Source organism: Glycine soja, chromosome 10 (genome assembly GCF_004193775.1).
Source record: "Glycine soja cultivar W05 chromosome 10, ASM419377v2, whole genome shotgun sequence".
In the NCBI taxonomy this organism is placed as follows: domain Eukaryota; kingdom Viridiplantae; phylum Streptophyta; class Magnoliopsida; order Fabales; family Fabaceae; genus Glycine; species Glycine soja.
Window position 1 is genome coordinate 2,082,719 of NC_041011.1, and position 15,485 is coordinate 2,098,203.

Consider the following 15,485-nt stretch of genomic DNA (forward strand, 5'->3'; position numbering starts at 1 on the left):
ATATAAATATATTACTGGGGATGATGATGCATTACAAGATATATTAGCCACCTGCATAGATGATTAAACTAATGTTGAGATGTGTGATTCTCTTAAAGGGTTACTTATGAGTCAAAACTATATGAAACATCTTAAATTAAGGTCAAGTGCTCCGAAGGACTTTAGATGAGTTAGAGCCTCTCAATTATGATCACGATGCAAAAATGATGCCAATTGTTGTAAAATATTAGCCAAGTACATTACCAATCACTTGTTGTGTCAAGGTAGTAACTTGCGATTTTGAGCATTCACTTCCTTAAAATTAGACTTCTCTTGGATCATTTTGAATCAATACTCAATAATTTTTTGGACAAAAATAATGCAAGTACATATAGAATTCTTCACTTCTGTAGTGTGTGTTAATGAACATTTTCAAAATTAATTGTAATTAAAATTAATTTTAAATTGAAGTATTTTATTTTTTTAATTTTATCTTAAAAACAAGTTAATAGTAAAAAAACAGTAAATTATTTTTCCAATACAAAATTACCTAAATCTACTTTAATTTAAAATAATTTTTAAACCTAATATAGATTCTTTCAGGTGAGACCAAATATATATCTAAAAGAATAATGGTAACAACTACCTTCTCACTAACACTCTTTGTCTAATCTTTTTTTAATTGATTAAAATTTATTAAAAAATATTAAAAATAATGATTTTCACGTCTAAACCAAGAAAAAATAATCATTAAATAATAAGTAAAACTTCTTTGTAATAATTAAATATCAAACTTTGTTACAATAAATTCTTCTATAATGAGTTGAGTAAAAAAAAACCTACATTTAATTTGAACTTTTAAAATGAGTCAAAACTCGGTAAATGCCATACTTATTCAAACTTCTTTGTAAGTAAAGCTCACCTTAGACAATAATCAAATAAGGCTAAAGACTTAGATTTAATGTGTTAAAGATTTAAAGTTGAAGTTTTATATTTCATTGGATGAGTTTAGACGGATGGTCTCAACCCAGTTTTTACTTTTAATTGTCACTAAACAGGTAGTGAAAAAATAAATGAAAAAAAAAACTCGATCAAAAATAAGGAAAGTTAAGATAGACATAAGAATCAAAATGGATGAAACTTTTCTAGATAACTTAAAACTATAACTATATGTGTTTTTCCTAATAATGAGTTAAGATAATTTAAAATTTTTAAACTAATTCAATCCTCTTTTAAGTTTTACCCATACGTGGTTGTTTTCAATTTTAAATTTGAAAAAAAAAATCTTACTACCACCCTAACCTAAACTGGCCTTAACTTTTGAATTTGGATTTGAACTAATTACCATCGAAATAATGAAAGGTTAGAAAAAAGTCGCAATGAATTTTGGATAAATACATGGACTTGGAAATGATGTTTAATTAAGCTGTATAATTACAAATACAAGACGTTTGACTATATAAGTTAGTTTTGTGACACCCATGTTAATTGTGGATCTTACAAACTCCATGATTTTTTTCCTCTTCTATATCTCTCTAGTACTAGAGAGAATATTTTTTCATATAAAAGTATTAATATATCATATATAAATACTAATCAAATTAATAAATCTTATCATTTACTATTATTTATTTATTTTATTAAAGACGTGGCTAAAAGCCCTACAAAACAAAAGCTACACCACAAAACAGGAAAAGAGCGAATCTGGAAGAGACCTCGCAAGGGAGACGCGTCAGGTAGGGTTTTTTGTAATTAAAACTTAGAAATACATCTAAAAATACCATGCAATATCAAATTGATGAAACGAACTTGAAACAGTAAATATACAAATTCAATAAATAAAAAATATACTAAAAAACTTTAAATCCAAACAGGTAAGCTGAAATTTTAGCATGGGTGACATTTGGTATAGTGTGAACAAAAAAAATGGTACAATATCATTTTTATTGTATATAGCAAAGCGTTCCCCTTCTAGAGCAAGTAACGTATGCACCGCTAGCATTTATGATCAAAAAGAAAAAAGATACCTATTAAGTTTAATAAAACCAAACCAGTAAACTGAAATTTTGGCATGAGTGACATGGTATAGTGTGAAGGAAAAAAAAAATGGTATTGTTCTATTGTTTATAGCAAAGAGTTCCCCTTCTAGAACTAGTAACGTACTCACCGCTTGCATTAACTTTTCTTTTTCTTTATCTAATTTGGAAGACACACAGAAAACTTTAACCCAACCCAACCCATATCCTAAACAAGGCCAAAACGGGGTTGTCAATAGCCATCAAGAAAGGTTCTGTACACAAGCTTGTACGTCACAAGTCATTTCTCCCTGCCTCTATCTCAATACACACACAAGCATACAAAACAAGGAAATAAAAAAAAAAATAGCGACCGAAATGAAATACCAATACCACACATCCAATTAGAAAAAATAAAAACCGCCCCTAATTTAATTTCCTGATTTCTCAATATTTATTATTTAAGCGGTGGGACCCTTTATATACAGTTTAATTCGGCCGCCAGCTTTGTCGTCTCTTTCGTCTCCGTCCATCCCCGTCGTTCCTTTGCGTTTGACTCTCATTCTCTTTCTCTCTCTACACCTCTCTCTCTCTCTCTCTCTCTCTCTCTGTTGTTGTGTTTCTCTCTCCACCACTCCTTCTTATCACTCTCTTCCTCATAATATTGTGATCTCTCTCAGTTAGTTCCCTTTCTGAAACACATACATAGAAGTTTTCTCCTTTCTTTAGCCGAGACAAATCAATCCAAAGGGAGAGAGATGCCCATTACCCACCCTCTCTAAAGATAAGAGCTTTTTTCTTTTTTTTTTTCTTTCTCTTCATATCTCTATTTTCCATATATTATGAGGCGGCTTAAAGGGTTGGTTATTGTGAGTGTGAGGATCACTTTTTGAGCGTGTTTTCTGTGGATTCGGTCTTGTGTATTTTGCTATACAGAATAAGAGAGGAAGAACAAACATGACTGAAAGTAATAATGAAGTCAACCTCAGTGAATCTAAGGTAAAAAATTACTAAAATCCATCTGGGTTTTTGTTTTTCACTTTCTATTTTTTTTTAATCTGAAACCTGGTTGTATATGTGTTTCTGTGTCTTCCTTGGTTTGTTTCTTCTGTTTCTTTTATGTGGGGTCTTGTTGATGAAGGGGGGTTGCGGGGATGAAAGGGGGTAAATCAATTGCAAGGCTAAGGACGGAAAACATATCTGAATTTCAGAGAGTTGTCTCTATCTATTTTTTTTTATTACCTTTCTGGGTTTAGTTAATAATGGCGGCACCTATTGGATGATGCTCTTTTTTGGGGTTTGTTTACTTTTTCTTGTACTTTGTATTTCTTCCCATGTAGGTCTCTGGTTTCTTTTTCTGGTAAGTTGGAAAATTCCAGTTTGATTTGGTGACACAAGTTGAAAGTTCCTCTCTTCTCATGAAGATTTATATTCCTTGGTTTTGCTCTAATTTGTCAACTTTTTCCTTTGATAAATTAGTTGCTTTTTTAAAAAAAATCTTTTATTAATCTGCTAATAGTGCTATCTCTAATACTCTCAGCTTAGTAGTGCCCTAGTTTTCTTATTAGAGGAATCAATATGCAGTTTTTCTTATAAGTACTACAGTGTTAGATTAGATGGAATGAATTGTTCATATGGATAAGGTTATAACTTGTAATAATATCTTCAATCTTTTGTAGAGTGTTGTTCCACTCAACACTTGGGTGCTTATCTCCAATTTCAAGCTGGCTTACAATCTACTAAGGCGTGCTGATGGAACGTTCAATCGAGAGTTAGCGGAATTCCTGGACCGCAAGGTCCCGGCTAATACCATTCCTGTTGACGGGGTATTCTCTTTTGATCATGTCGAACGAAGCACCGGGCTCTTCAATAGGGTGTATCAAGTAGCTCCTGAAAACATGGGAAGGTTCATAGAGTTGGAGAAGCCCTTGAGCACCACAAAGATTGTTCCTGTTATAATTTTCTTCCATGGTGGAAGCTTCTCTCATTCATCTGCGAACAGTGCTATATATGACATCTTCTGCCGCCGCCTTGTAAGCAATTGCAAGGCTGTGGTGGTTTCTGTGAATTACAGGCGATCACCGGAATATCGGTATCCTTGTGCCTATGATGATGGCTGGTCTGCACTTAACTGGGTTAAATCAAGGACATGGCTTCAGAGTGGAAAGGATTCCAAGGTTCATGTGTACTTGGCTGGGGATAGTTCAGGTGGTAACATTGCTCATCATGTTGCTGTGAGGGCTGCTGAGGAAGATATTGAGGTGCTAGGTAATATTCTTCTCCACCCACTGTTTGGTGGGGAGAAACGAACCGAGTCAGAGATGAAACTGGATGGGAAGTACTTTGTGAGGCTGCAGGACCGTGATTGGTATTGGAGAGCTTTTCTTCCCGAAGGGGCGGATCGAGATCACCCGGCTTGTAACCCGTTCGGCCCCAAGGGTAAAAATCTTCAAGGACTCAAGTTGCCCAAAAGTCTTGTTTGTGTGGCTGGTTTGGATCTTCTCCAAGATTGGCAACTGGAATATGTGGAAGGTCTCAAGAATTGTGGCCAAGATGTCAAACTTCTATACCTAAAGGAGGCAACTATTGGTTTCTACTTCTTGCCTAATAATGATCATTTCTATACCCTCATGGAGGAGATAAAGAACTTCGTCAACCCTAACTGTTAATATACTATTTAACCTTACTTAAAGGATCCCATACATAACTAAAAGCCTGACATTTCACCTGGGTAATGTTTCTTTTTTTTATTTTTGTATCTTTTTTTCTTTTCTTTTCCCAACTTTATAGGGGTGGTGTGTAGTTATATAAATGTGTAGTGCTACTTACTGTGATAACATCTATGGTGGTAAATCTGGAGCTTTCTGTGATCGGTGTGGACTACTGCTTCCTGTGCTGTGTTCATATCTTTTTGAAGGGTAGCACCAGTTTCAGCAGTTTGAAGTGCCAGAGTTCAGTTCTTTAGTGGGGTTTGGCTGAAGCAACGTAAATGAAGCTTGCCCTATTTAACTTTTTCAACCTCAATAGTAGGAGGAGGGGAGATACAAGATATGGCTTGGCTTATCGCTTTGGTTCAGTGAATGCATTTATGTTGTATAACATATATTATTGACTGGGAACTGGAGCAAATGCCATCCTGTTATGAACTTTTATGTCTATATATAAATGTCTTGTTTGTTTACTTTTCAGTTAGAATTTTCATCAGGAAGAAGCTAAGGTTGTAATATATTTTCATCCTGTTAAATTAAATTAAGCAGTTTCATCTTCTAGACATGAATGTCACAAATGTTTTTTTTTTTTTTTTTTTGCTTTTATTGTGGTATTCAAAGGAATGTTCATATCTGCAAGTGTGCTTAAAAAAACTTAGGTTGCGTAGTTATTTGTCTTTCCTGATGCAAGGACTATTTTTATGACAAAAGAATAAGGATATGGAAGGATTATGGTAATGTCTGAATATGGCAACCATTTATCCTTGCTGTTTAGGCCTTGTTAGCACCCCAATCATCACCATCAACGGTGTAGAGTGGAAGATAAAAGCAGTAATATGCACAAGTGGTTAAAAAGATGAAGCGTTTGAATTATTATGTGGTTTTTATACCAAACTCTTTGCATATCAGTTAGGGGTTGAACACAAGATTCGCCTCAAAAAGTTGATACCAAAATCCAAGATGCAAAAAGGAGAAAAGAGTTTGGCGTCATGCGTGTGCTTATATCATAAGGAATAATGAAAAATATATAATAGAAACGAGGTGGGTGGGAGAGGAGGACCATCTTCAGTCCTTGATTGCCTTAAGCAAATCCCATCCACCAAAAAGACATGAAAAACTTCCACAAAAACTGTGGAACAATCATAGGGAATATCAATGATATTGCTATGTACGTTGAGGCCAATAAGAGAGTTATGTGCCATATCTGCATTTTCCTCATGGTATGCATGATAATTTTTTATAGTCCAGTGCTTTCTAGTTCCTACTCCACCTCTTAATTGATTCAATCATACTCAAAAAAGGAAGGTTAGTGTGGCAACCTTGCATGATCAAATTGATAGCCACAAGTGAGTCACACTGTCTCAAACCAAATGTAGTTAAAGTTCCTTGACCAAGCAATATCTGCATATATAGCTAAAAACAGTATCCATAATTCAGCCACAAAAGTGTACAAAACCTGGAGTAACAAATCAAGTATTTAACTACATCCTTATGGCCAATAGAAATAAGGTTGGGAAGGACCTTTACTTGAGGCAGGAAGATTGATGTTGTAGAAGTAGAAGATAAAAATCGAGTTCAAGTTGGATAGCAATTGTTTTATGCAGTTGAAGGAATTTAAATTTTTAAATTTGTTACAATTCTTAGACAATTATTATCTCTCGTCTATAGATATCAGACTCAATGTAAAAGGGGCAACACTTAATTAAGAAAAGATACCTATAATTATGAACTGCGAGACAAGTTTTTCATTTCAAGATCTAAGAGTATGTAAGTTGTCATTTTCAATTCGATTTTGCCTTCTTTTATTACAAAGCGTTAATTAAAAACACCTAGAGTTTAAAGGAAGATAATTCTTCGTAGATTGATAATCCAAAAATTAAAAATATATTTAGTTTAAACGTAAATAGAGAAGGTCGTGATTAGGAACCAACATGTGAAACTTCTATGAATTGGGACTTAAATACTATACATCTCTAGTGTATCTAAGGATTTTTCATTTGGCAACCGGTGGGGGTTGGAATCTGCTGAGCTGACATGCAACTAGTATTAGTTGTGTTTGAATACAAGTTGTAACACTTTCGTGTGATTCATAATGTCATTGCCAATTGGTCAGACATCCTTTTACCGATTTGAGAAGGCAGATGAAGGGTTATTTTACGTTTGATCAAAATGCAACAAGGACTTGTGGGACATTAACTTAAAATACAGTATATCAAGAGACTTGCTCTATATTTTAAATTTTAAATATTTTTATAAAATTCTTTTGAACGTTTCCCTCCTTGGTAAGTAATTCTTTCGAGCTATTGAAATAAGTTGATTTTTAAGGTGTGATTAACTTTATTATTTGATCTACCTAATAAGCTAGCTCAATTGGTAAATTCTCGAAACAGTTTATTGTTGTGACTCAATCACTCGGACAAAAAAGATTAAAAAAACAAAAACAAAAAACAGACACCCGATTGTTCGACATATCAATTTTTTTCTTGACAAACTTAATTATCTATTAATATTATTAAATATTTTTATTAATTAAATATTTGTTTTCAAGTCAAAATTTAATTGAGTAATATAGTTCTTCTTTTGTTCTTCAAAGCTCAAACACGTTTGACTATAAAAAAGATATAGACAAGACCCCTAGAATCACAATATCCCCTCATACAGTTTCACTTCTTTCTTGTCGAGAGAAATACATGCACAAGCAAATTAGTTACTAATAAACCATTAATGTTGACCTGAAGTAGAAGATACCTAATTAGTATTTGGTACATCCTTATCAGTGATAGTAAGTTAATGATTTTATGATAAATTAATATTTAAAAAATATAATGTCTTGACTTGAACAAACATGATCTTATGTCAATTATCTATCATCTGCAAATGATATCACTACTTCCTTTTTTTTTTATCATTATTTTGTCATTGATTATTTGTATTTTGTCTTTTAATGTGTAACCTATTTCAACATACAGTGAGGTTCATTTAACTATGACCCTAATTTATAAAATGTGGTTCTGTATATTGTCGGAGTTTAATTATGTTTGTCTTTAAATGGACATATTTTGTGAGGCTTTTTATTTTCTCTGAGCCTTTGCTCAATTTTAATTGTTTACTAAACCAAATAAAGGTCGTTGCAAAAAAAAAAAAAAAAACTGAATGCCTCAAAATATGAACAAATTAAAATGCCCCCATACAAAAGAGGAAACAATGATAAATTTTGGAATATTAAAAACTTAAAAATGAGTAATTATCAACCTCTTAAAAATGACTTTTACATAACTATAAACAATGAAGCAAAAACGCGCGAGCGCACACGTATGAAGTTAATTAAGTTACAATTTTTTTTTATAAAAAGAAATACATTTTAAATCATTCATAACTAATTAGTCATGCATTGTGAATGTTATAATCTCATTTAATGTAACTAAAAAATCTCCCAACACAAATAGAATCATATATTATTATTATAAAAAATGAGTTATAATTTAGATAGGATAATGAGATTTTATATTTAGAATCAATAAAAGTACCATGTGCTATTTAGTTTTGTTTTAAACACTCTTAATAAATAGTAAGATACTTGTAGTTGCTGGCATAGTACATTTAAAATTACTAAATATCCTGATTATAAACACAGTAAGTTAATTATTGTATTTTATTTTTACTACTCCTTAAACATATATTTTAAAATTATTTATTTTTAGTATAAATGTATCTTTCAATAAACATTGAGCAGAATTTAATTGATAAAATGTGTAATAAGTCTCAAAGCTACTGAAAATAGGAATAACAAATAAAGAAGAAAATTAAATAAAAAGAGAGGCTGGTTCTCCGTGCACATGCAGAGTAGAGAATCTTGTTCACCTTCACCCACCAGCTTTATCCAATATTTAATGGTAATAATAGTAACATCATACATATAATAGATCCTTGGATGATTGATTGTGTGCCAAAAGCAGAAAAATCCGTCGAATGTTGTTACCCTTTTGGTTACATTAGCACATATATTAGCTCAGAATCACTCCTCAGCCAAAGCTCTTTAAGAGGTACCATTCACTAATCACTAAACTATTTATTATCCCAAAGCTTTACTTAATTAAACCGTAGATGTTTCCTCTTTTTATTCATTTTCCTTCATATAATTTGCTTGACTCGAGAATTCCTTGGTTTGACTGTTTCTGTTGACTTTCACTTTGTTGTTCTAATGATGATTTTGCTTGTTCACGGTGGGAAATTATTTGTTAGGGATAAGGGGGAACTGGGTGCCATAATCCCTAATTCATTCCTGCTTTTGCTTTCTTTCTCGTAAAATTTTAGTTTTTAACTATGACAATGATGTTTCTGGAACACGGAAAAGGGTTTTGAGTGCAGCGAGGTTGGGTGGTTTTAGTTTCGCTAATACTCTTCAGAATTAAGAATGCTATGAATTATGATGTTTGCCAAATTCTCTTGCCCTCGAACCTTATATTTGTTGTCGGAAGGTTGTTGAATTTCTTTAAATTTAGTGCCTCAACAAACAAACTAACCCCGTTTTAAGGTGAAAACCAGATTAAGGCCCTGTTTGAATAAATTTCTCGATAAATACTTTTATTAAAAAAAATAAGAAGGTAAAATGAATTAAACTTCTACGGTAAGTTAAAATTAGCTTATGCATAAGCAAGTTTATAAAAGTTATCTCATTTAGCTTCTCCAAAAAGCGATTTTAGCTTTTGCATAAGCTAAGTTTAACTTACGAGAGGAGTTTAATTCATTTTATCTTCTTAAAGTATTTGTTGAAAACTTTTATCCAAACCAGGTCTTAGCCTAGAAAGCTCTTCCAAATCAATACTAATATGCTGATATTTTTCTCAAGTAAAGAGCTTAGCTTGAGTCAACTGCAGTGTATTAACTTTCTACGTGAGAAATGAAATAGATTTATCTTTGACTGATCATTGTTTCATTTTTTTTCCCTTTGCTAACAATGGTTTCTAATTATTTATATGAAAAATGAAATCTGAAAATTTACTCATTTTTGTGGCTATACTATCCTCTTTGTTTGTAGGATTGACAAACACAGGGATTTTATGAAGATTTCGCAGGGGATAAGATGAACCAGTGTTACAAAATTTTGTGTGTTTTTGTGAATAGTTATGTATGCCACAGCCAGTGCACTTTACATTGACGAAATGGGTTATGCTATGAGTAGACTAGAGATAGAATCCGGTCTCTCTGAAGATGGAGATGCCATCCAAGAAGATTCTAGTAGTGGAGAAACTAAAAGGCCATTAAAAAATTTAGACAATGAAATTGCTCAGATAACAAAGTTGAAGTCAACACCCCATCAACAATTAGTCCAAGTTGGAACTGGAAGGCCAGAATTGCCAGTTTCTCCTGTGAAGATGCTGGCAGGTCGAGAGTCTAATTACTCGGGACGGGGAAGGTTTTCTTCAGCCGATCGTTGTCATCTTTTGAGCAGATATTTGCCTGTAAATGGTCCCTGGCTTATTGACCAAATGTCTAGTAGGGCTTATGTCTCCCAGTTTTCAGCTGATGGCTCTCTTTTTATTGCTGGGTTCCAGGTAAAATGTTTTCAGCTTCAACCTGATATGCTTGCTATAGTTTTGATTCCAATTAAATTACTTTGCAGGGAAGTCACATAAGAATATACAACGTGGACAGAGGTTGGAAAGTTCAGAAGAACATTCTAGCTAAAAATTTGAGATGGACAATCACTGATACATCTCTTTCACCTGATCAACGCTATCTAGTAATTTACTGTGTTTGACATCCGTTTAATCCTTTTCTTTTTCTGTGAAGGTTCTGTTGTATAGTTCTACTATTGTCAGGCAAACTCAGGCTTTTTCTTATGGCATTTGTACTCTTCAATTTCAGGTTTATGCCAGTATGTCACCTATTGTACACATTGTAAATGCCGGATCTGCTGAAACGGAGTCCCTAGCAAATGTTACAGTAATCACAACTAATGCTACTTTTTTCCCCTTCCTAATTCCATAAATATTGCAATTGCTTTAAATGCTACCAAATATTACAGAGCAATAGATATTAAAAAAATGGATTTTCATGATACGTGTCAATCATTTCTGGTAGATTTGGTTTATGGATTTTTTCAATTTAATTGTATTCTTTTCTTGTTTGTAATATATTTCTTCAAATACACAGGAGATACATGATGGTTTGGATTTTTCATCAAATGATGATGGAGGATACTCCTTTGGAATTTTCTGTGTGAAATTCTCAAAAGATGGGAAAGAATTAGTTGCAGGAAGTAGTGGTGATTCTATATATGTATACGATCTTGAAGCAAATAAGCTCTCACTTCGAATTTTAGCTCACACGGTATTGTTACTAGGCATAAATACTACATTTATTTAGCTTCATATGCTTTAGGCTATTGTTTGATATCTATTGGTTTATGTATTTTTGTTGCAGAATATTTTAAGTTTCATGATTTCATAATATAATTGCAGTCTCTACAAGCTATATAGAATTGATTGTGCACAACATGAAGGGGCAGTTTTATATTCTGTGATAGATTGCTCAACTGAATATGAACCACTCTATGTATTGGCTGTGCCTTTACACCAGTGCATGTGAAATTTTAGTTGAGATTGTGTTTCATTGATATATTGGAAATAGAAGTTAAAATGTACAATAAATTTGGAGAGCATGGGTAGATTTTCGTATCCTAAGGAGGAATCTTGATTTTATTCCTAGATTCTCTTTGAGCTTACGATGCTAATTCTATGTTTGCTTAAGTGCAAAATCAAGATCATTTGAGAGAGAGAATAACTTTGGTTATGAAATATGGAGTTACTACTTGTAATGAACAGGTTTTCTGCACTATCTTTTTGGCTGAGGGGTACATTGAAGGTCTAATCCATTATTTGTCTTTGAAATATCTGTAAGGCTAACAAATATGATTCACTATATTGGTGTAGAAGAAATAGATAATCCAGAGATGGTATGAATAACCTTGTTGGAGAATCACACTGCTTCTTAGTACCCCTACCTCACCCCAAGCTACCGAAAGAAATTAAAAAATAAAATGTCCAAGCCAAAAAATATGATTTGGATTGGACTTAAGTCCTTTTTCATTTTTGTGCAGAAGTTATTTTCCTATTGTGCTAACTTCGGATGGTTCAAAATATTAATCCATAGAGGTTCTAACATTTGGTTTTCATTCTATGTCGCAGTGTGATGTGAACACTGTATGTTTTGCTGATGAAACTAGCCATCTTATTTACTCTGGGAGTGATGATAGTTTCTGCAAGGTTTGTTCTACACCATAAGATGGATTTTCTTTTCTGTCAAGATATTATGTTCTTTTTCCCTTTGAGTATCACAGCCTTTGATTTTATACATGGGAAGTGGTGGCCACCTTTTACATAGGAAGTCAATATCCGTCGTACGAAGTTAAATAAATATATATTGAACCTGAAAGTTGTTATTAGTTGAGAGATAAATGTGAGAGTTCTTTGCTTTGGTCAGTCACTTATTGCAGAAATTCCATATCTAATAATTAGGGTTTTTTCGTCCTTTCCCCCAATTTTTGGTGAAGGATAAATTCTAAAACACAAGTTTGATTAGGTCTGGGATCGGCGTTGCTTGATTGCTAAAGGCAAGCCAGCAGGGGTTTTAATGGGACACCTTGAGGGCATTACATTTATTGATACTCGAGGAGATGGACGCTATTTCATTTCAAATGGTAAAGATCAAACCATTAAACTTTGGGACATACGCAAAATGTCATCCAATGTTACCAGGTATTTTTTTTACCAGGAATATTCTGATTTCCACAGTTCTTGAATTGTAAGCTTATATGTTTTGACAAAAGGAAATAAATAATGGGTAAATTAAACTTTGGGCCGTATTTTTGCCTGATTTTACTTTGCCACCTTGTAGTTTAAAAAGTCTGAATAAAGCTATAGAGAGATAAATATTTTATACATTTGCTGATTTGGAAATTTTTAAAATTAAAATAAAATTTTGATAAAAGAAATACTCATGGTGATAGTGTTTACTTATGCTAATGTCATCAAATGGAGTAATGTGAAAGATATGGACATGTGAAATTTAATAAGGAAAAAAAAAATGCTTGTAGACTACCAGTGAGAAGATATATTGTTCATGACTCAATATTCTTAACACATGTCTGGAATAAATAAGACGAATGAAGGTTGTATTAGGGTAATATATAGCTGATGAGTATTATGCTGCTGATATATAACAAGATACAGATTCAGTTATGCCCACATTTCCATAAGGTATGATGATGGAATTTGAATTTATCTTAATTCTTGAATGAATCTATCAGTTAATTATGCTTGTGAAATTATATATATCAGATTATGAGGCTGATTATTTTTCAATTATCTACGAAGCATTCTCACTACATTCCATTGCAAAAAATGCAAAATACTGGGAATTTCATATAATTCTGTTTAAAGAATGAGGTGTCATGTTGGACTCATGATTCGTTCTCTATTTGTGTTTACATGACTGTGGGAAATTGAAGATCTTAGAGTGATTTTCAGAATTCAGTCTAGCATGTGATATTTATAGATTTTTAACCTAGCTAATCATGTCCATTCCTTTCCAGGATTATGATATTTCTAGATGAAATTGTTGTCAATGCAACGACATACTATAACATAATTTTCTCTCTATTCCAGCAATCCTGGGTATAGGAGTTACGAATGGGATTACAGGTGGATGGATTATCCACCCCAAGCAAAAGACTTGACTCACCCTTGTGATCAGTCAGTAGCTACTTATAGAGGCCATTCGGTCTTACGCACTCTCATCCGCTGCTATTTCTCCCCAGCGTTTAGGTGAGCACTAAGCCTGCATTGCTATGTAATTATTGTTCCTTTTCTTGTCATGGTCCTCTTTTGATCTTCTTCTTCCTTAAAGCTGCAATTGTTTGCCTATTTGGACCAGCATGCAGCTTGCTTAGCATATTTTTAAACTGTTTTTTTCCAACAAAATTTTGACTTTTGAATTGTTTCGAATTTGATTAATTTTGCTTGCCTAATGTTAATCTTCAAATTTACAGCACGGGCCAGAAGTACATCTATACTGGATCACACAACGCATGTGTTTATATATATGATTTGGTATGTATTTTAGTTACTACTGCTCTAGCATTGTATCCATGCTGTATAATTGGGAAAACATTATTTAGGCAAAATCCACCTTTTTATCTCTATCCATGTTTCATCTTTTGAGGTAAAGTTGTGGATTATGATATATTTCAAGCATGGGTAATAAGACTACAGTTTTCTGTCTTCATTACCCATACAATGGCTTGCTTAAAAGGAAACACTTATCACACTGAGATGAACACCTTTGCTGACTCTACATAAAATTCCACGATGTAGCTGCTGTGAATAAAATTGTAGAGGAAGAATGTTGGAACGTGATGAATATCCTCTTAGCCACTATGCATGAACTTACTTCATTCTAATCAGGAAATTTTGCAGTTAGATTTGTTTATTTGAAAAAAAAACAATAAAAAGTTCAAGTTGGTTCTCTTTTGATGGTAACTTTGATAACTCACTACAGGTAAGTGGAGCTCAAGTCGCAACGCTGAAGCACCATAAATCACCTGTAAGAGATTGTAGCTGGCACCCCTTCCACACTACACTTGTTAGCTCTTCTTGGGATGGAGATGTTGTGAAATGGGAATTTGCTGGGAGTGGTGATACACCAGGCTCTTCAACTAAGAAGAGGGTATGGACAAGACATTTTTATGAACATTACCTATGATATGTCAGTCAAAAAATCAGTTATGAAAATGATCTTGGGAGATCCATACCCTGTTGTTAATGAAGTTGTATAGGATGTTTTGACATAATAAGGCATGACATGAACTGCCACAAAATCTTGGTACATAAATAACCATGTAAATTGAGATTGGAATTGATTCATTAGTACGCTGTGCCTATAATAAATTATTTTATATTGTACCAATTCGTCATTAATTGGTGCGGCCTTCTTGTGGTGAAACTAGGCTGCTGCATGGTGCTTTCGCTGAAACATTTACACGTACAATGTACCCCTAATTATTGTGGAGCACCTTTTGTAGAAATCAGAAAAAAAGCTAATAATGCTTTCTAGTTTCTTCAAAGTTAGGTTGTTCTACAAGTTGTTGATATGAGTGGTACTATCGACTCATTTAAGTAAGGTTTCAGATTTGAGTCTTGTTGATGAAAAAAATGTGGATAAGAGGGAAGAATTCCGTTAAATGTAATCAATCAGATTTTCTAATAAAAATTAATTGTGGATGAAATTGGGGAATATTTTGTACTAATAACATTTTATAAAAAAAAAGAAGTTACGTTGTTCTTCTATATAGCTGTAAAGCATAGAAAAAGCAGTGATAGCATATATTTGCCAAAACACCACTGCCAAGATGCCTATATTACTGTGGTTGTGCCGTTGTGGGTGTCATGAGAATCTTAATTCATAGTCTCATCCTTTGCTGTCTTTGTTTTGGTGATTTATCGTATTGTTTTCTTTGTCATGATACCTTAGTTCCTTGATTTTGATAGACCTCATAATAATGTTATAGAAGAGCAGGCTGATTTATAAAAAGAAAAAGTGTTCCAAAATATTATGAGTTTTACCTTTTAAAGAGTGGAGAAATTTCTCACATTAATGGCGTGTGAGATAGTTATTTCTCGTAAAGGGCCACACTTCTGAAGGTGTTATCTTAACAAATTGTAAAACTATGGGGGACCCTTCTCTCTGCCGTCTGGATATTGGTAATGAAAGCAAAGATGTT

At 33.1% G+C, this 15,485-nt stretch overlaps 2 protein-coding genes across 2 annotated transcripts; both read left to right on the forward strand.

Moving 5' to 3' along the window:
* The first annotated feature begins 2,497 nt into the window (after positions 1-2,497).
* LOC114371206 (gibberellin receptor GID1B-like) lies at positions 2,498-5,263 on the forward strand. Its single transcript, XM_028328652.1, has 2 exons — positions 2,498-2,993; positions 3,674-5,263. Exons 1-2 carry the CDS (start codon positions 2,952-2,954, stop codon positions 4,661-4,663), a joined length of 1,032 nt encoding a protein of 343 aa, XP_028184453.1. The 5' UTR covers positions 2,498-2,951; the 3' UTR covers positions 4,664-5,263.
* A 3,347-nt stretch (positions 5,264-8,610) lies between these two features.
* LOC114371984 (LEC14B protein-like) lies at positions 8,611-14,679 on the forward strand. The gene is made up of 10 exons (XM_028329342.1): positions 8,611-8,745; positions 9,741-10,257; positions 10,326-10,445; positions 10,571-10,648; positions 10,859-11,035; positions 11,893-11,970; positions 12,287-12,462; positions 13,372-13,530; positions 13,755-13,815; positions 14,264-14,679. Exons 2-10 carry the CDS (start codon positions 9,829-9,831, stop codon positions 14,465-14,467), a joined length of 1,482 nt encoding a protein of 493 aa, XP_028185143.1. The 5' UTR covers positions 8,611-8,745; positions 9,741-9,828; the 3' UTR covers positions 14,468-14,679.
* The last annotated feature ends 806 nt before the right edge of the window (positions 14,680-15,485 follow it).

Coding starts and splice junctions, on each gene's coding strand:
- LOC114371984 (XM_028329342.1), top strand. CDS start 9,829: ATGTATGCCACAGCCAGTGCACTTTACATTGACGAAATGGGTTATGCT. Junction 10,258..10,325: donor TTTTTATTGCTGGGTTCCAG/GTAAAATGTTTT, acceptor ATTACTTTGCAG/GGAAGTCACATAAGAATATA. Junction 13,531..13,754: donor TATTTCTCCCCAGCGTTTAG/GTGAGCACTAAG, acceptor TCAAATTTACAG/CACGGGCCAGAAGTACATCT.
- LOC114371206 (XM_028328652.1), top strand. CDS start 2,952: ATGACTGAAAGTAATAATGAAGTCAACCTCAGTGAATCTAAG. Junction 2,994..3,673: donor TCAACCTCAGTGAATCTAAG/GTAAAAAATTAC, acceptor AATCTTTTGTAG/AGTGTTGTTCCACTCAACAC.